The sequence below is a fragment of the Vidua chalybeata genome, chromosome 2 (genome assembly GCF_026979565.1).
Source record: "Vidua chalybeata isolate OUT-0048 chromosome 2, bVidCha1 merged haplotype, whole genome shotgun sequence".
Classification (NCBI taxonomy): domain Eukaryota; kingdom Metazoa; phylum Chordata; class Aves; order Passeriformes; family Viduidae; genus Vidua; species Vidua chalybeata.
In genome coordinates this window covers 89175095-89191109 of record NC_071531.1, presented here as the reverse complement: position 1 = coordinate 89191109, position 16015 = coordinate 89175095, and the positions used below count along the sequence as shown (strand labels likewise).

Below are 16015 nucleotides of genomic sequence, written 5' to 3'. Positions count from 1 at the left end.
AACTTAGGAAAAAAACCCTAGTAATTTCCAAAGCCAGATGGCAGAGAGAAGACTAAAGATCACACCCACCCCCAATCAACAAACAAACAAAAAAAACCTTCCCAAACCCAAAACCAGAGGATGGGAACCCAGATGTAACATCAATAGCAAAAGAAGGAACTGCAGGGCTATTGTTTGCAAGACAGCACTGATGTAGAGACTGCCACAGAAAGATACTCCACTACTAATGCAGGACAGCTGCATTAGATCTGAAACATGTTTCCTTAGAGTTTTTGCTCCTCTACCAACTACAATGATGTTAATTTTTAAGAAAACTGTGTCAGTGGGTTCCTTGGGAGCAGAAGAAGTTGTTCCTTTCCTTTGGAAGGAACTTGGAAAGTTTTCAGAGTGTGGCAGAGAAGAAAGCCAGAAAAAGGAGATGGGAGCATGTCCCATCAAGACAAGGAGCAGCAAGAAGGAACAGAAAGCAACTCACCAGACTTCAGAGGTTCTGAAGAGAGTGTACTTGGAAACACAGGAGCAGAATTTTGTTCCCATTCAGAGCTTAATCAGGCTGGAAACACTGACCTATCTGCAGGAATGAAGTTGACAGAACTGACAAGAAACCTGTTTTATTTTTATTATTGGCTGTGGTTTATAGGGGGCACAAAGGCAAGAGGTGTGTTTGTCTGGGGTTTGTTTGGGTTTTTTAAACTTACTGCATGTCATTTCATCTGCTTAAATGAAAATTGGTTCAGTTTAAATTACAATACAATCAGGCTTATTCAAAAGGCGGAATTAATTTTCTTTTTCTTTTCTGGGTTAACACACTAGAGGAAATATTTAAGCAGATCTACACCTTAAAGCTTTGACTAATTTAAAGTGCCATCATAGACACCTTATCTGTTCTACTCTGTCCTCCTGAGACCCCAGAGTTGTGTGTCCAGTTCTGGGGCATCCAGTGTAAGGACGTGGATCTGTTGGAGAGGGACCAAAGGAGAGCCATGAAGATGAAAAGAGAGCTGAAGCACTTCTCCAGTGAAGACAGGCTGAGAGGGCTGAAGTTGTTCAGCCTGGAGAAGAAAAGATTCTGGGGAAATGTTGTTGTGGCCTTTCAATACTTAAAAGGGTCTTAAAAGAAAGATGTGGACAGACTTTTTTACTAAGGCTTGTGGTGACAGGACAAGGAGTAACGGCTTTAAACTGAGAAAGTAGAGAAGGAGAGAAAAATACGTTGAGGATGGTGGGACACTGGAACAGGTTGCCCAGAGAAGCTGTGGATGACCACCCCTGGAAATGTTCAAAGTCAGATTTGATGGGGCTCTGAGCAACCTCATAGCGGAAGGTGTCCCTGCCCACAGCAGGGGGTTGAAACTAGATAATCTTTAAATATTCCTTTCAACTTAAACCATTCTGTGATGCTGCTTTGTAAGGTTAGTGTTGTGACAAGATAGAGTCAACACACTCTAAACAGGAATACTGAAATGCAAGACACAGAGGGAGCTTCCCACATCATGGCTGAATTATGATCACTGTTAAAGCCTGAACAGGCTAAACCAAGTTGCAATAACTTGTGCAACCACAAGTCTGTGTTGGATCCCACTGACTTCTGTCCTTCAGGTATGACTTATTGAATTCCCTTAACACAATGAAGTGAGAATGAAAAAAAAATTCCGTAATTTAAATAGAATTTTTCTGTTACTAAAACCTTAAGTTACTTAGATGATTAAAACTTTTAAATGTTTTATCAGTAGCTTTTTCCTGACCAGAAAGTAAAGAAATGTGTTTGGGAAATCTCTTGCTTCCCATATGAAATACACAGAAAGAGATAAGACAATTTTTAGGTTTTTTTAAAATTGTATTCAAATATCAACTTTCTTAAAGAAAAAAAGGTGTTTTCTTTAAAGTCCTTGATGTTTTCCCATCTATAATTAATGCTTTCAGTTAAAAAAAAAAAAAGGCCAGAATTACATGCAAGGAAATAGCCTTTCCTTCTCTGCGACCTCCCTCTCTAATCAACTATAAAATAATCCAATTTTAACCGGTTTTGTTGGTGAACTTTCTCAAGTAAACACTGAGGTATTGAAAGTTACTGCAATGAACTATGTATATCACTGACACTGAAGTGATTAGAAATCAAGCAAAGGCTGTTTAACACACTTCAGTGAATCCCTTAATTATGAGTTCTGCAGAATAGGAACATTATATCTGGTCATCTATTTTGCTTACTAATACAATTATGGGGAGACATGGAGGAATATCAATCCCACTACAGCTGTGGACTGCTTTCTTTTGTCCATTTTCCCAAGTGCTTTGAATTTTACAGTTCTGAAAAACCTAGTCAGTACACTTCAGCTAGCCCCTCAAAGTGTGGTTGTAGCATGAAGCTGCAATCCTTCAGTGTTTCCCCTTGTGAGTTACATTTTTAAAGTGTCCTTGTGTTCACGTGCATACTCAGGCTCCCTGGAACTTAAGCAGAAGTAGCTATGGACGCATGTGCACGTAATTTGGCATCAAAAGGGACCAATAAGTGTTACTAAGAGCAGAGTAAATTAGTTAAGACAATGTATTCTAATGTGAATATGTAGCTTTGAGGCAGTTCTCTGGATAGGCAAAGCAAGCTTGAATACTTTGCAGCTCAACAGCATGGATAATGCTTTTCAAACAAGCAGCTGTTTTTAATTTTAAAATCTTATTTTATCACCAGAACAGCAAGAAAACAATGCACGAGCGCGCACACACACACAAACGTGAGCTCACTCTTCTGAACAGAACACAAGTTATGATCTCATACCTTTCACAGCCTGTTACTTTTCCATGGAATTCTATTTTTTTTTTGTTTAAAAATTGGCACTCATATGAATAGTTTATTTCTACCTATATAATATGTCAATGCTGCAGTTTTGTATATAACAAAAAAGGAGTTCTTCTATATGAACAAATTCTTAGGCTTCCCATCTCTCCCTATAGCTGCATTATTACTTGGCTCATAAATACACTGAAGTATTAAAAAAAATCTGGCACGTAAGTAGGAAAGACGACATTCCACAGACATTGAATTATGCGAGTGGCTCTGGCATTCCCTCATGTCCACATAGTCCATCTTTCACTACTATTTAAAAATCACAGAAAATCTGGTGCTCAGAAACTATGCAGACAGATGTAAGATTGATCAGTAATTTAAAACTAAGCCTCCCAAACCCCCAAAATATAAGTAAGCTTCTGTAAACCAGGAAGTTAACAACGCATTTTGTCTCGAAGTATCATAAACAATACTTTAGCTTCATCTACATCTGTAGCAATACTGTATGATATACAGAGAAACAAACTTACCTGCTCTCTGATTTCTTTTAATTTTTCTGCTTTCTTGAGTTTTGTTATATATTCCTGGACTTCTTTCAGCCCCATGTCTGTGCAGAGACGAACTAAAAATCGGAGGCCTAATTGGAAAGCAAAGCATTGTTAGAAAAAGACGTACAAGCAGGTCAAACTACAAGTGCACCCTGACAGAACTGGACATGCAGAATGGCAAACAGTGCAAATAACTGCAAACAAGGCAACTCCATTCCAGTATCACTATACAAGTTGTGATATTTTGCAAGTAATTCAGTATTTTCTGTGTCTGTATCCATGAACAGTACAAATACCATGGGTATATGTGGAAGGCAAAAGGCACACTAACTATTTTGGCTCAGAACTCTTGACATTTGCAAAATGTTTTGGAAGCTGGAAAGCATAGAAATGATACTACAATATTACTAAGGAGCTGCTATCAAGAGAATTTTGTTGAAAACAATTTTGCAAATGTCAAGTGAATCAAAATGTTTTTTTCCTCTGTGGTTGATTTTTAATGAGTAATATTTATAGAATTAAGAAACCCCAACAAAGCTGACATGAAAATCAAATGAAACTGTATGACTGAATTAAAAGAATCCCTAAAAAACATTCTCCTGAGACACTACCAAACTCTGAAAACACTGTTGGTATTCCTACGTGTTTGTCAACATTCCTTTCAAAGAACTGAAGCAGAAACAAGCAGGACATGATCCATTCTCTCCAGACTGCTTTCACGAACATGTTCTTTCACTTTGTGATAAATCAGTTTTCTGCTGGTTTCGGAAGCCCATGATCACAGAGGGATGAGGGGAGAACCATTGTTTCAGCAGTAAAAAACTTAAATCAGTTAAATTGTCTTGCCTAACTCCTCCCTCCATTTGTGAAATTTGTAGAAACTATGTTCAGAAACATATTTGCACTCTAAAAGATTTACTGAATGCTCCTCTGAAATATGTGTGACCAACACAAACATGATATTTTGCTTATAACTTTGAGGAGCTACAGTACTGAATTTCACTTGTACAAGAGAGCTATGATTCCTCTTTAAAAAAGCAATAAATTTGTTAAAGCAGAACGATACGATTTTAAAATAAAATACAATGAATGTTCTTCCCACATTGCATCTGAAAGCACAGACTTGTTGGCGACAACCTTGTATTTTGGAATTTGTGAGGCACAGTGTGGGATGGAAGAGAATGTTTACACAACCACTGACAACCCTTATTTTCTACAGGGCTTTTTTATTTAGAGTACAGGTGTGACTGATTTTGCAAAGTGTCTTACTCTTCAAAGTTGTGTTTCCTGCAGTTTAGTTTGAAAGCCTCTATGGATTTTCCAGAGACTGGGTGACCAGCTACAGTTAAAAACCCAGCAACAAAATCTCACCCTCAATGTTTTTTTTTCGGAAACCCTGACTTTGATAAAACTTAGCAATAAGATTTTCTTGTATCTAGAAATTTACAGCAGGAATTTCAACTAGCAGGAACTAGAAGTACAAATACATATATTTTTCATAAGAAAGATTAAATAAGTAACATAGGTATAAAATCTAGGACATATGTATGAGAATGCAACTCAGGTAAAGTTTATTTTCATTGCTCTTCTTCAGCATTACCCTCATATTTCTTAAATCACCCATCAGTGTTGTCACAAAAACCATGCAGCATTAGAATGAATATTATATTATCATTAGCATAAATATTAGTTAATGGCAGTATTTTAATACGAAAAATATGTCACATGATTACTAACACACCTATTCAATGTAACAAAGTTTCCTTTGATAGTTACACTACAGAATGAAACAACTTACATTCAACATTCTCTGGGAATTTTCTGTGAATGACTTTGTATTTCTCCAGAGCTTTCTGGTAGTTGCCTGCAAACAAAACAAACATCTCCTATCCACACATTCAAACATAAAAAAGAATATCTGATGAGAAATTGGAACACCTTAACATCAATTCATCTTTACAGTTAATGATTTAATGCTGTAGGACCAAATTTGATAACACCAAACTTAACATTCTTTATTAATGGATAGTAAAAATTAAGAGCATCTGAAAACAATCCAAATTACTCTGTAAATAACAGAATTTATGAGGAGGAGGTTCCTGATTTTTGTTTTTTTTTTTTTTTTTTTGACCTTCCTATATGACACCATTGTTCCAGTGTCTCACCATGCTCACAATAAAGAATTTCTCCCTTATGCCTAGTGTAAGTCTACTCTTATTCAGTTTAAAACTGCTGCTCCATGACCTGGAACTGTAGACCCCAGTCTGTCTCCATCCTTCCTATGAAACCCTCTCATTACTCTCCCAGCTGAACAACCTCAATGAATTACAAAAAAATGTTACAAACCTGAAAGCAATAACAAAAAAGTTACAGAACTTACCGCTTCTTCTGTAGCAACTGGCAACCATCAGCTGCCACTTCACTTGTGTTGGCCTGCAAATAAATAAAACAAAATCATGTACACTGCCAAACAATGAATGAGCAAAATAATCTGCATAGCACTGGTAAAGACCTACTATTTACCTACTAATCAATTTTTCACCTAGCATGTTACCTTCCTAGAAAGAATGTATCCTGCTCAGCTCACACACCACTACATCACACACCTGTTTCCAGGACTCCATGTCACTCATGTTCAGTCCCATGTTAGAGTTCTTCTCAGGCTCATGATTCTGTGCCCAGACATAATTAGTAGACCTGACATGTGAGCCACTAATCTTTGTGAGAGATACAGAACCATGCAATGGGGGAGGAACAAAATGCTAAATTGTCTTCTGAAGAGGTCCCATCACTAGGGTCCCACGCATGCCCAAGGGATTTCTGCCAGGAAGCACAGTCCCTACTTAGAGCTTTGAACTCTGGCTCCTCCTCTGTGCTATCACCTTGATGTCCTAGCTGCTGCCTGTCTTCTTTTTAGCACATAATGGTGACAGTATGGTCAGAGAAAATATTTGAGATGCTTGAGCATGTACAGTAAAACTGTTTGACTCTTTCATCATTTTTACCAAGACAACATGAAAATTAGGAAATGTTCATGTTAACAGTGTAAGCATCCTCTGTAAGCCAAAGCACTTTGCACATGTGGCTTACAATTGAATAGCATAATATCCAAAAGATACTGTAAGTTAACATTTTCAGAATAATTTTGTACTTATCCTCTTCAGTTTTCCGCTCTAATCATAGCACAGGCCATTTTTAACTCTAAGCAATGTGTTCACCTGGTAGCTGCCAAGCAAGTTCATGAAATACAAATGTTGCACCTTTTTATTTTCAGCTGAATGTGTTTCCTGCAAACAAAGGCAGCCAAACACACACCATAACAGAATTTGTTACTCAGTTCAGTATGAAAATTCCAGAGAGAATGAACTGTCAGCAGCAAGTACTAACTGCACTAAGTCCTTTTATTAAGGATAGATTTCAGCATGCTAGGAAAAATAAAATAGTGGAAAACTGTTTCCCAATTCATTGCCTAACGTGTTATCTTATAATGCAATTTAAAAAGTAGTTATTGTGATTAAAACACTGAATACACTAAACAATTAAATTAAAAAATGCTGTTGACAGTTAAAATAAGGATATAATTTTAAAATGCAACTTTATTTAAAGTTAGTAGCAATTTATATTTACATTCATATTTGCCAATTAGCATATCTACTCTCTATTTTTAATACCAAATAAACAGCAAAATATTTATCCTCTGTTATCTACTATTAAAAATCTCCTCCCACAGAGAAAAAAAAATTCTGCATTACAGATAGATTACAAGTAATACTGAAGAATTTAATATGCCAATTCTTCATAAGTACTTTACAATCCACATACTTCATACATGGACTGATTGCAACATGAAGCACAAAATATTTAAATCTTTGCCAAAACAAGATTATGAAATAATTCCTCTTATTCTCAGCTGCTTCTTTCCAAATTTTCTAAGAAGGTCATGAATGCCAGCATATGAAATTTCATGGCTTGACTAAAATGATTTTTTAAGGAGGCCAGTATTTGTAGGGAAAAGAATACTGGCAAATGTGTGAACTGTGATTTCTGTCAGCTCTCCTGTGCATTTTTTGTCTAATCAACTTCTCTATTTCTTTATAAATACACCACCATTTGAGTGAAGTCTATTTTTCTCTATTTTTTTTAAATTTTTAATCCTTAATTAAACCTTAGGTTTTCTCATCTGTAATTAATGTCTACTCTAACCCAAGCATGTCAAAGCCAGAATTAGGATTTTTTACTGAACTTCTTACAACCTATGCAGAATCAATTTTCCTTGAATTATACTGTACGAATTTTTTGTTCACATGCTGTTTTATACATATATGTCATTCAGATTCAAGAACAAAAAGAATGCCAAATTTTAGATCATCACAAGAGAAGCAATAACAGAGTTTTGCATAATTTTTCATAGTTTTCCTAGAACACAAAATAAATTCACACTTATTGGGAGTGAATTTTAGTTCATCTATTAACACAAAATTCTTCATGAACCTATAGACATGTATTTGTTTCCACATAAAAAGACTGTGTGTGTGTATTTTTTAGAATTCTCTTTGAAATCTGGGTTACAAATTTAAATTTGACCAAATTTTATTTATAAACCATTCTCTAGTAAGGTCCCTTTCTGAACTAAAATACCGTATTTGGCCTATGTACTTAAGTGCATCATATTCTGCTAAAGAACAATTTCAGCAATTAAGTTGTTGAACTAAATGCAGTATAATTCAAATATCTTTATCAGGATCAGTTTAGCCTGTCAATTTATTTTCACTGATTACTGGTAGTACAGCACTGCACATTTTTGCTTACTTATATGCCTTATTTGATGGAAGTAGAAGTCACGTGAAAAAGAGGAAATGCAGTAAGATCAGCTAAAACATGTACATATCTAAACCAACAAATCCTCACTGTGTAATTAAACAACAGAAAGGAAATATTTCACATGAAGCCACAGAGAAACAGATCTTGGTGGCTTTGGAGAACTGTTCTCCACTTCCACTCCACATAGTTGTGTTTAATGGCAGATAATAGAGAAAAATAGGTTCTAATAGCTAACACTCTTTTGGGCCCAATGGAGGATTTTATTTAACACTGAAAATGCACAGTAAGAGCAAAAACACGCTGTAAATGAATAGAAAGTTGAGAAAATTAAAAAATATCACAAATATTCTTAATCCTGCTGTTTATTTATAGTATTAAAGTTATCCAGCTGCTTTATCTCTAGGTATTCTGATGGATGTCTAACCAGAAATCTGAGTAGGCATAGAATAATAACTACTTACAGAATAAGTGCTGCCCTTTCAAAGTACTCAATGGCTTTTTCACAGAACTGGGTGTCAATGTAATATGCTCCAAGCCACTCAATGACCTCAATGTTGGAAGGGAAATACCGGTACGACTGACAAAATAGGAAAGGTGAAAAACCACACAACTTTTATTTTAGTGATAAACAACATCTTTATGTTGCTTCTGGAATATCTTACTCAAGTGTTTAATTCTCCAGATGCCCAAAACATGTAATATAAATGAATGGAAGTAGTGTGCTACACTAAGTGATCCTGGTGGGGGGAAAAAAAAAGCATGTCAGGTTTTCTAATTGCAGAATGCTTTTTAGAAGTTACCCAAGATGAGCCTGTAACATCTTCCATCTGGCCTTATTTGAAATACTATTTTAAATAGCTTGCAACAGCAAAAACATTTACTTAAATCACATCTATGTACGAATAACTTAACTAAAACATTTAACAATGCCAACTAATAAGTGTGAACTGATGTTCACATCAGTTTGCTGAAAACTCACCCCAAAGCATTCCTTTCTGTACATAACTACATGAATAGCATTTTCAGCTTTTTAAAAATTCCCTCTAAAATAGGCAGCAAAATATCATCAAGCACAACTCAATTCAGACTGCAACACAGCCTTCGGTGATCTTCACTTTGCACAGATAAAGAAAGAGAACTCTCAGACTGCACCAGACATTTCCTGTCTTATTCTCGTTTCTAACACAGAAGAAACTCTACAAACTATGGACAGTAGAACAGCTGGTTTGAAATTAAAGCTGCCTATCTTTAGGCAACTGTGTATACATAATGTATAGCTATACTGTTAAAACATATATAAAAACTTCCAAACACAAACCAAACACAATCTCTTAGTATCTCCATATTATACACAGTTTCCAATCACCTCAGTCACATTACGCACCTCTAAAATTACTTCTATTATATCCTGATTTTATTTTGTCCCAGGCTGTATTTTGAATTAACATTATTACAGATCAGTGTAAACAATGACTACATAAAAGAAAATGGAAAGTCTGAGGCCAATATCCATGTGGAAACATAGCCTTAGGATCTGACTACAAAAATCAGATTTTGTTAACTCTCCCCCAGTATCTCTTTCTTATCCTCTTTTTGGATGACACTTTGTAAGGTTTAAATTAATCAATTATTAATTTGATATTGGAACCTATGGCAAAATTTTCTTTATTTAGGACAAAGTGCATTGAAAAAGCAAAATTACCTCACAGTAATAATGAAAAGCTTGGGATTTATCACCTTCAATATCATATAAATTCCCTAGCTTTGAAAGTACATGTGGATCAGTTGGTACTACACTGATCAACTGCAGCAGCCACTCTATGGCTTGATTGGGATCTTCCATGATCTGGTATCTGAGTTTTCCTCAGTCAAGGACTGATGCCAATGGTAGCTTGATTTACTACTACTTTATCTAATGCAATCCATATGCTGAACACTACACCAGTCACTGTAGTGTGGAGATACAATGACTTTTTTTCCCCCTACACTGTATTCATAATTTCATTTGTATCAGAAAGTATTTTTGTTATACTAGAAGAAGAAAAGTATTCAGAGACTTTGACTACTCTTTCACCTTAGAACCACACTGGACTCAACAGAACTTTAGGCTCAGTTGTCCTCTCTCTCTCTTTGACACTAATCTTACTTCGACTCCCTCCTTTATAAGAATGAAGTGTGAGAGCCAGACCATTTATTTGCAGCCTTTACAACCTGACTAGTTTCTGTACTGGCAGCATTTTGTTCTGAAGTGATTAGGTAAAACTGCTATTCCCAAGAACAGCCTTTTGCCAGCAGGGCGGTTTTCTGCTGTATGTCTAAGGAGCACAGCCCAGACTATTCTGGTCCAGAGAACAGCAGTTTTAGCTGTAACTCAGCCTGCAATGTGCTCTTCTCTCCGGAATGGCACAATGCCTCAGAGCTCTACAGCAGTGTCAGCTGGAGCTAACTGCCCAACCTGTTTTTTTCTGCTCCATTCTACCTGATACTGAAGAAGCTTCTGAGAACTGGTGGAAATCAGTTTTACATAGCAGGGGAGCAGAGAAGCTCTTCCCTAGATGGACACTCAGAGCTGTTGGGCCATTTGTGCTGCTGTAAAGGGGCTATACATGGAATAGAGATCAGAGCCCTTTAGTATATTTGGAGGTTACTTACTTTACTGGCTAGAATATATTTTTATTACCTATACTATTCTTAAAAGTGTAGTACATCAGCTGGAATCTGTTCTGCCTTTGGGAGGATTTTATTAGAGTTTGGACATCCTCAGAAGCATTGTTAAAGAAGTTCACAGTTTAGGGTATCACTGGTGACATGCAAAGCCAATCTCTTCCCTCAGCTTTTCAATCTGTTGAAGCTTTTGCTGTGATGGGAGACAATTATTTTCTTACACATACTAACTAATCTGAAAACAGCTTTCAGAACAGAACTTCACATTTATTAGCTATATACTTTTTTTCTTATTTTACTTGTGCTTACATCTGCCACATTATTTTCATAGCAAACCAGCAGCATTTTAAATATTCCATGACACAATTTAATACTGACTGTAAATCTAATCCCTGCAATGTAAGCAGTCTTAATGTTCTTCACTTGCTTCACTGGAAATATTCAATAAAGGTTAAGTTCTGGTCTCATTTTTCTCACAAACATCAGATAATAAATCATTTTTACTATAATGGACACCATAGTAAATTTCTAAATCACCTTGACACAACTGAAACACATATTTCGGATTAAATGAGTTTACTAAAACCACCATTCCTTATAATAACCCAGAAAAAGATACATGCTTGCTAGCTGGTAAAGGACTTGGGCACTATTTGGAAGGATTGCATGGAGTTTCAGAAAACAATCCAAAGCTTCATCTATCCTGTTTAACTTCTTGTAAGCTAAACCTAAAAAATAAAGGTTACAGTATTAATATAATGAGAAACAGATTACTTCAATATATTAACTGAAAGGATAACCAGAAAAAGCAAAATAGGAACACAGTATTTGGAGGCAGCATACCTGCCTTGACTTTAAAGGACTCTCTGTTTGTGAGAGCCATGCACAGAACTGTTACCAGCCAGCATGACCTACCAAACTGATGAACACAAGGAACGTGAACCCAATCAAAGACCAAGAACTTATGTAATCTCATCTTTTGAACAAGATGAATGAGGGAAAGGCAAGGCTTTTAAAGGAGAATGACTGATAGTTTAATTATGCTGAAACTGGTATCCTTTCAGTAGGTAGTATGAATTTCTTAATCTTCAAAGTAACTTATTAATCTGCAGTTACTAATTGATGTTGTTAATACTGGGAATTTTTTTTGCAGAACAGACAGGTAGTATAAGTTAATATGTTGCCATAACATAAATTACTCAGTGAAGTAATAATAATTCACACACATTTCTATAAGAAAACTTTCAAAGATAGATTCTCAGAAACACTAGTGTTACCTTCAGTCAAAACTAAATCACAATAGCACCTGTGACTTACCAAGATTATAAAGTGCTTCAGTGCATAAGGAATCATTCCTGAGAGCTTCCTTATAAAATTCAGCTGCTTTTTCACAGTCTCCATTTGCAAAAACAGTATTTCCTTTGTTAGTTAGAGCTGCTGGATTGTACCTATCAGAATTTACTGCTAAATCTGCATAGTTAGTTGCTTGTTCCAATTCATTCCCCTACATGAACAAAACAAACATTATATTAGTCATTTGTCAGCTAATTTTCTTGCAGCTGTGGCTTCTTCCAGGAATTTCAGGGAATTGAGGATGAAAAACAACCCCATTACTCAGTCCTAAAATACTTCTTACGTATTTGCGTAAGGTAGATAATTTCTTTCAAGTTGCCAGTCTGTCCCATTCAGTCTGCAAGCTTTCTTTATTGCAATAAAGTAGCATTTATTAAAAAAAAAATTAAAAATCCATACCCTACAAACTTCACACACAAACACATCTGCCTAAGCTACCTATTTCACGTGTACCTGAAGTTCAGCCAGGCTTCCCAGGGCCAATGTTTTAACTCCAGCCACTGAGCTTCTGCATAAATCCAACTGCAAGCATGTTTCTGTGGCCTGGGGCTCAATCTCACTCTTCTTCCATCAATACTATACAAAGGGACCTGATCCAAATTCCAACTGGTGTTCCAGAATAACTACTCTAAGGCGAAGTTTCTTCTTGTTTACAGAGATTATTTAGGCAGACACAAAAATTGCTATAAAAATACAGAGGTTGCTACATAAACTGCAGTTCTTACCTGATTTCGTTGAAGCACTTACCAAATAATAAAGGAATGAAAGGTTTGTTGCAGCTGCACTCTTTACTCTGCTATCCTTTTTTTCAAACATTTTCAAAGTCTCCAGTGCCTAGAAATAATTTGAAAACAACTTACTTCACACTGAAGTGAACTTATTCCAAAATCCTTTCAGAAAGTATCGATAAACTTCACAGTAACAAACCGCTGAAATTATCAACTCATATGCTCACATACATGATAATTACTAGAGCTTGTAACATACTTCTGAGCATGTACAAAATTGTATCTGTATTTATACAATATTAATTTTCATCACAAAATTTCAATAATATTGGCTATTTATTATCTATCCAAAATTTAGATTCGATAAGGCTACTGTGAACTACAGGTATCTGACAATTCTGTACGTACAAAATGCAGTCTTAGATGATTTGCTTTTAATCTAGTCAACTAATGAAAATTCTCATGCCTATTTTTCTAGTTCTTTAAGTGAACACAAATGAATTGACATAAAACCTTTATTAAAAAGCTGAAAAAGAACACACTATATAAAAAGATACACACCATAGTGTAGGACTGCATTTCAAATGTGCCTTTGTTTTGTGTCATAAGACAATGACAATTGTCTAAGTTTAGAAAGTACTCAAATGTGAAGCTTGAGGCCAGAAGAATTTTTTAAAAACTTCAACATGAAAACTAAATTTCATAAACTTCAAAATAAAGATGTTTATAGACAAAAAAAAAAAAGAGCATATTTATAACAAACTACAAAAATCCCTCTGATATAAAAGGCAGCTTTTTCTTTTCATTGACTATGGAATACATTTGTAACTGCAGACTAAATTATTAAATAAACCTGTCTCCCTTATGCTAAATATTTATATTAACAACACAAACTGTTAGACTATCACAGTGAGCCCAGTTCCATCATCTATTACAACACAGATGTGGCAACCACAATTTAACCATCAACATTAGCAATTCAAAAGTTTCCTTCCTCCATTGCATGAAATCTTCAAGCTGCTGTTTACATATCAAAGCAAAGGCATGATACTATATGTCAAATGCCAAAACAAATATAAAGAGAAGTTTTAATTGTCTGTCATACATAGTTTTCACAGTTACTCTACACAAAAACCACAACTGTATTAATGATGTGCAAAATGACAAAATATATATAGCTAAATGTAGTTCATAGATTTAGTCAACTACATTCTACCCAAGAACTATGAACTATTAATGATCCTAATATTCTTCTAATAGAAAATTCTTTTAAAATACACCAATTTCATTCAAGAAAAGCATTTCAAAAGTTAGGCTCTAGATTTTGTGGCCTCAGAAATGTAAAAGTTGTAACTACTATACTTTAAAACTTTTTTAATGTATATATATTTGTGACTTTCTCTAAGAAGGGAATGATCCCAAATATTTCCAGATGTTACTACTACATCTGAGGTACTTTACTCTTCTGCAAAGATTTGCTTCCTCATGGAATTAACTTTTGGTGAATTTAGAGCTTTACAGTTCAAAGTTACTTTCTGAAAAGCCATTTCCAGTTGTATCTGATTTATTTTCCTTTGCTTTTACTGCTAAATGGCACCTTGGATGATAAAGACCAGACAGAAATGCCTTTTTCATGTATAACAAAAAGTCCACATTATTATGAACTCAATTCATTTACTGGTAAATTACGTTGTGGGTCTCTTAAACCATTTCAGCAATTATGAGCCCTAGGATGAAAATCCATAGGCAATATTCCTTTTGTCCTTGTAAAGTAGCACTGCATCAACAGTTACATTTAATGATTTCTAAAGAACTTCTAATTTTTTAATCCCAACAATAAGAATTACTTAGGTCTAACAATCAAAACAGACTATCCAAAATATTTTTTGTGACTTGCTTCTAGTGTATCTAAATTATTTGCTTATAGAGGTTAAACTTCAAAGCAGTTTGTCTGACTCTAGCAGGGTGTGCCAGAGATCTTAAGAAGATGCATGGTTAACTTGTAGAATTTTGTTTTTAAATGAAATTTCAAAGTTTTTCTTTGATATTAAAAAAATTTCAAAATACTTTACACACACAACTAAACATAACACGGTAATTTTCCTTTTAATTTTATTTTATATTTTATATGCAAGGACTATTTTAAAATAATATACTCATTATGATGAACCCATACTTAACCCCATTGTTTTAACAGGAGAAATCTATTTCAGTTTGGTTTTTTTTTAAAAAAAAAAAGATGCAATAAACCTTCAGCCTTGTAACTGAGTATTTCAGAAAGTTTCCATTCCAGTTATTCAGCCAAAGGTGTGTTGAGCAGTTGGTGAGTTAGGAAGTTTATGAACAACAGACAGGCAGGATGAATGTAAATGTCAGCTGCAGTTTTATTAGAACAAAACAAATACAAAGATGCTCTGCAATCACCATTTTGCAGTCCCACTCTACTGTTAAGTGGTTCCAGTGCAGGTTAAAGGTCTTCTGTCACATAATCCAAGTAAAAAGATTCTTCCCCCCTTACGTCTAACTTCCAACACACTTCCCTTTCCCTCCATTGAAGTACTCCAGAAAAAATCACCAACAATCTCTGTATCTCATTTTACCTCTGAGAACTGATTTTACTTTTTTTAACCTATTCTGAACACTAACTGGAAATCACAAAAAAATTACCATTGAAACAATAAATTATTGAGATCGTAAGACTTTTTACCTACCTGCAACATTCTCCCTTCAAAAGCTATCATCAGTAAAACTACCAGATTTGCCCAAAACTTTGCAAACTCTCAAACTGCTTACTGATCTCAGAAAAGGTTTCAATGTGCTGGTTTTGTCTGGGATAGTTAATTCTTTTTCTAGAAACTTGTATGGGGCTCTGTTTTGGATTTGTGCTGGAAACTGCTGATAACAAAGGTTCAGCTAAGCAGAGCTCCCACAAAGCCAAGGCCTTTTCTGCCCCTCACCCCACTCCACCAGCAAGTGGACTGGGGGTGCACACGGAATGAGGACAGGACACAGCCATGACAGCTGGCCCCAGCTGATCAAAGGGAGGTTCTAGACCGTGAGGTGTCATACCCAGCATATAAAGCTGGGGAAGAAGGAGGAAGAGGGGATTTTTTGAGCGA

General features: G+C 35.4%; 1 protein-coding gene across 6 annotated transcripts in view; it reads right to left on the bottom strand.

Moving 5' to 3' along the window:
* The window catches only part of IFT88 (intraflagellar transport 88), a 44358-nt gene that overhangs the window by 12763 nt on the left and 15580 nt on the right, over window positions 1–16015 (bottom strand). For all 6 annotated transcript variants that reach the window (XM_053935343.1, XM_053935349.1, XM_053935344.1 and 3 more), the window contains 8 exons: window positions 12916–13002; window positions 12133–12319; window positions 11435–11543; window positions 9854–10004; window positions 8613–8728; window positions 5711–5763; window positions 5129–5194; window positions 3313–3419 (listed from right to left, as the gene is read on the bottom strand). In XM_053935343.1, coding sequence (XP_053791318.1) covers window positions 3313–3419; window positions 5129–5194; window positions 5711–5763; window positions 8613–8728; window positions 9854–10004; window positions 11435–11543; window positions 12133–12319; window positions 12916–13002 — 876 coding nt within the window. The remainder of the gene's footprint in view (window positions 1–3312; window positions 3420–5128; window positions 5195–5710; window positions 5764–8612; window positions 8729–9853; window positions 10005–11434; window positions 11544–12132; window positions 12320–12915; window positions 13003–16015) is intronic.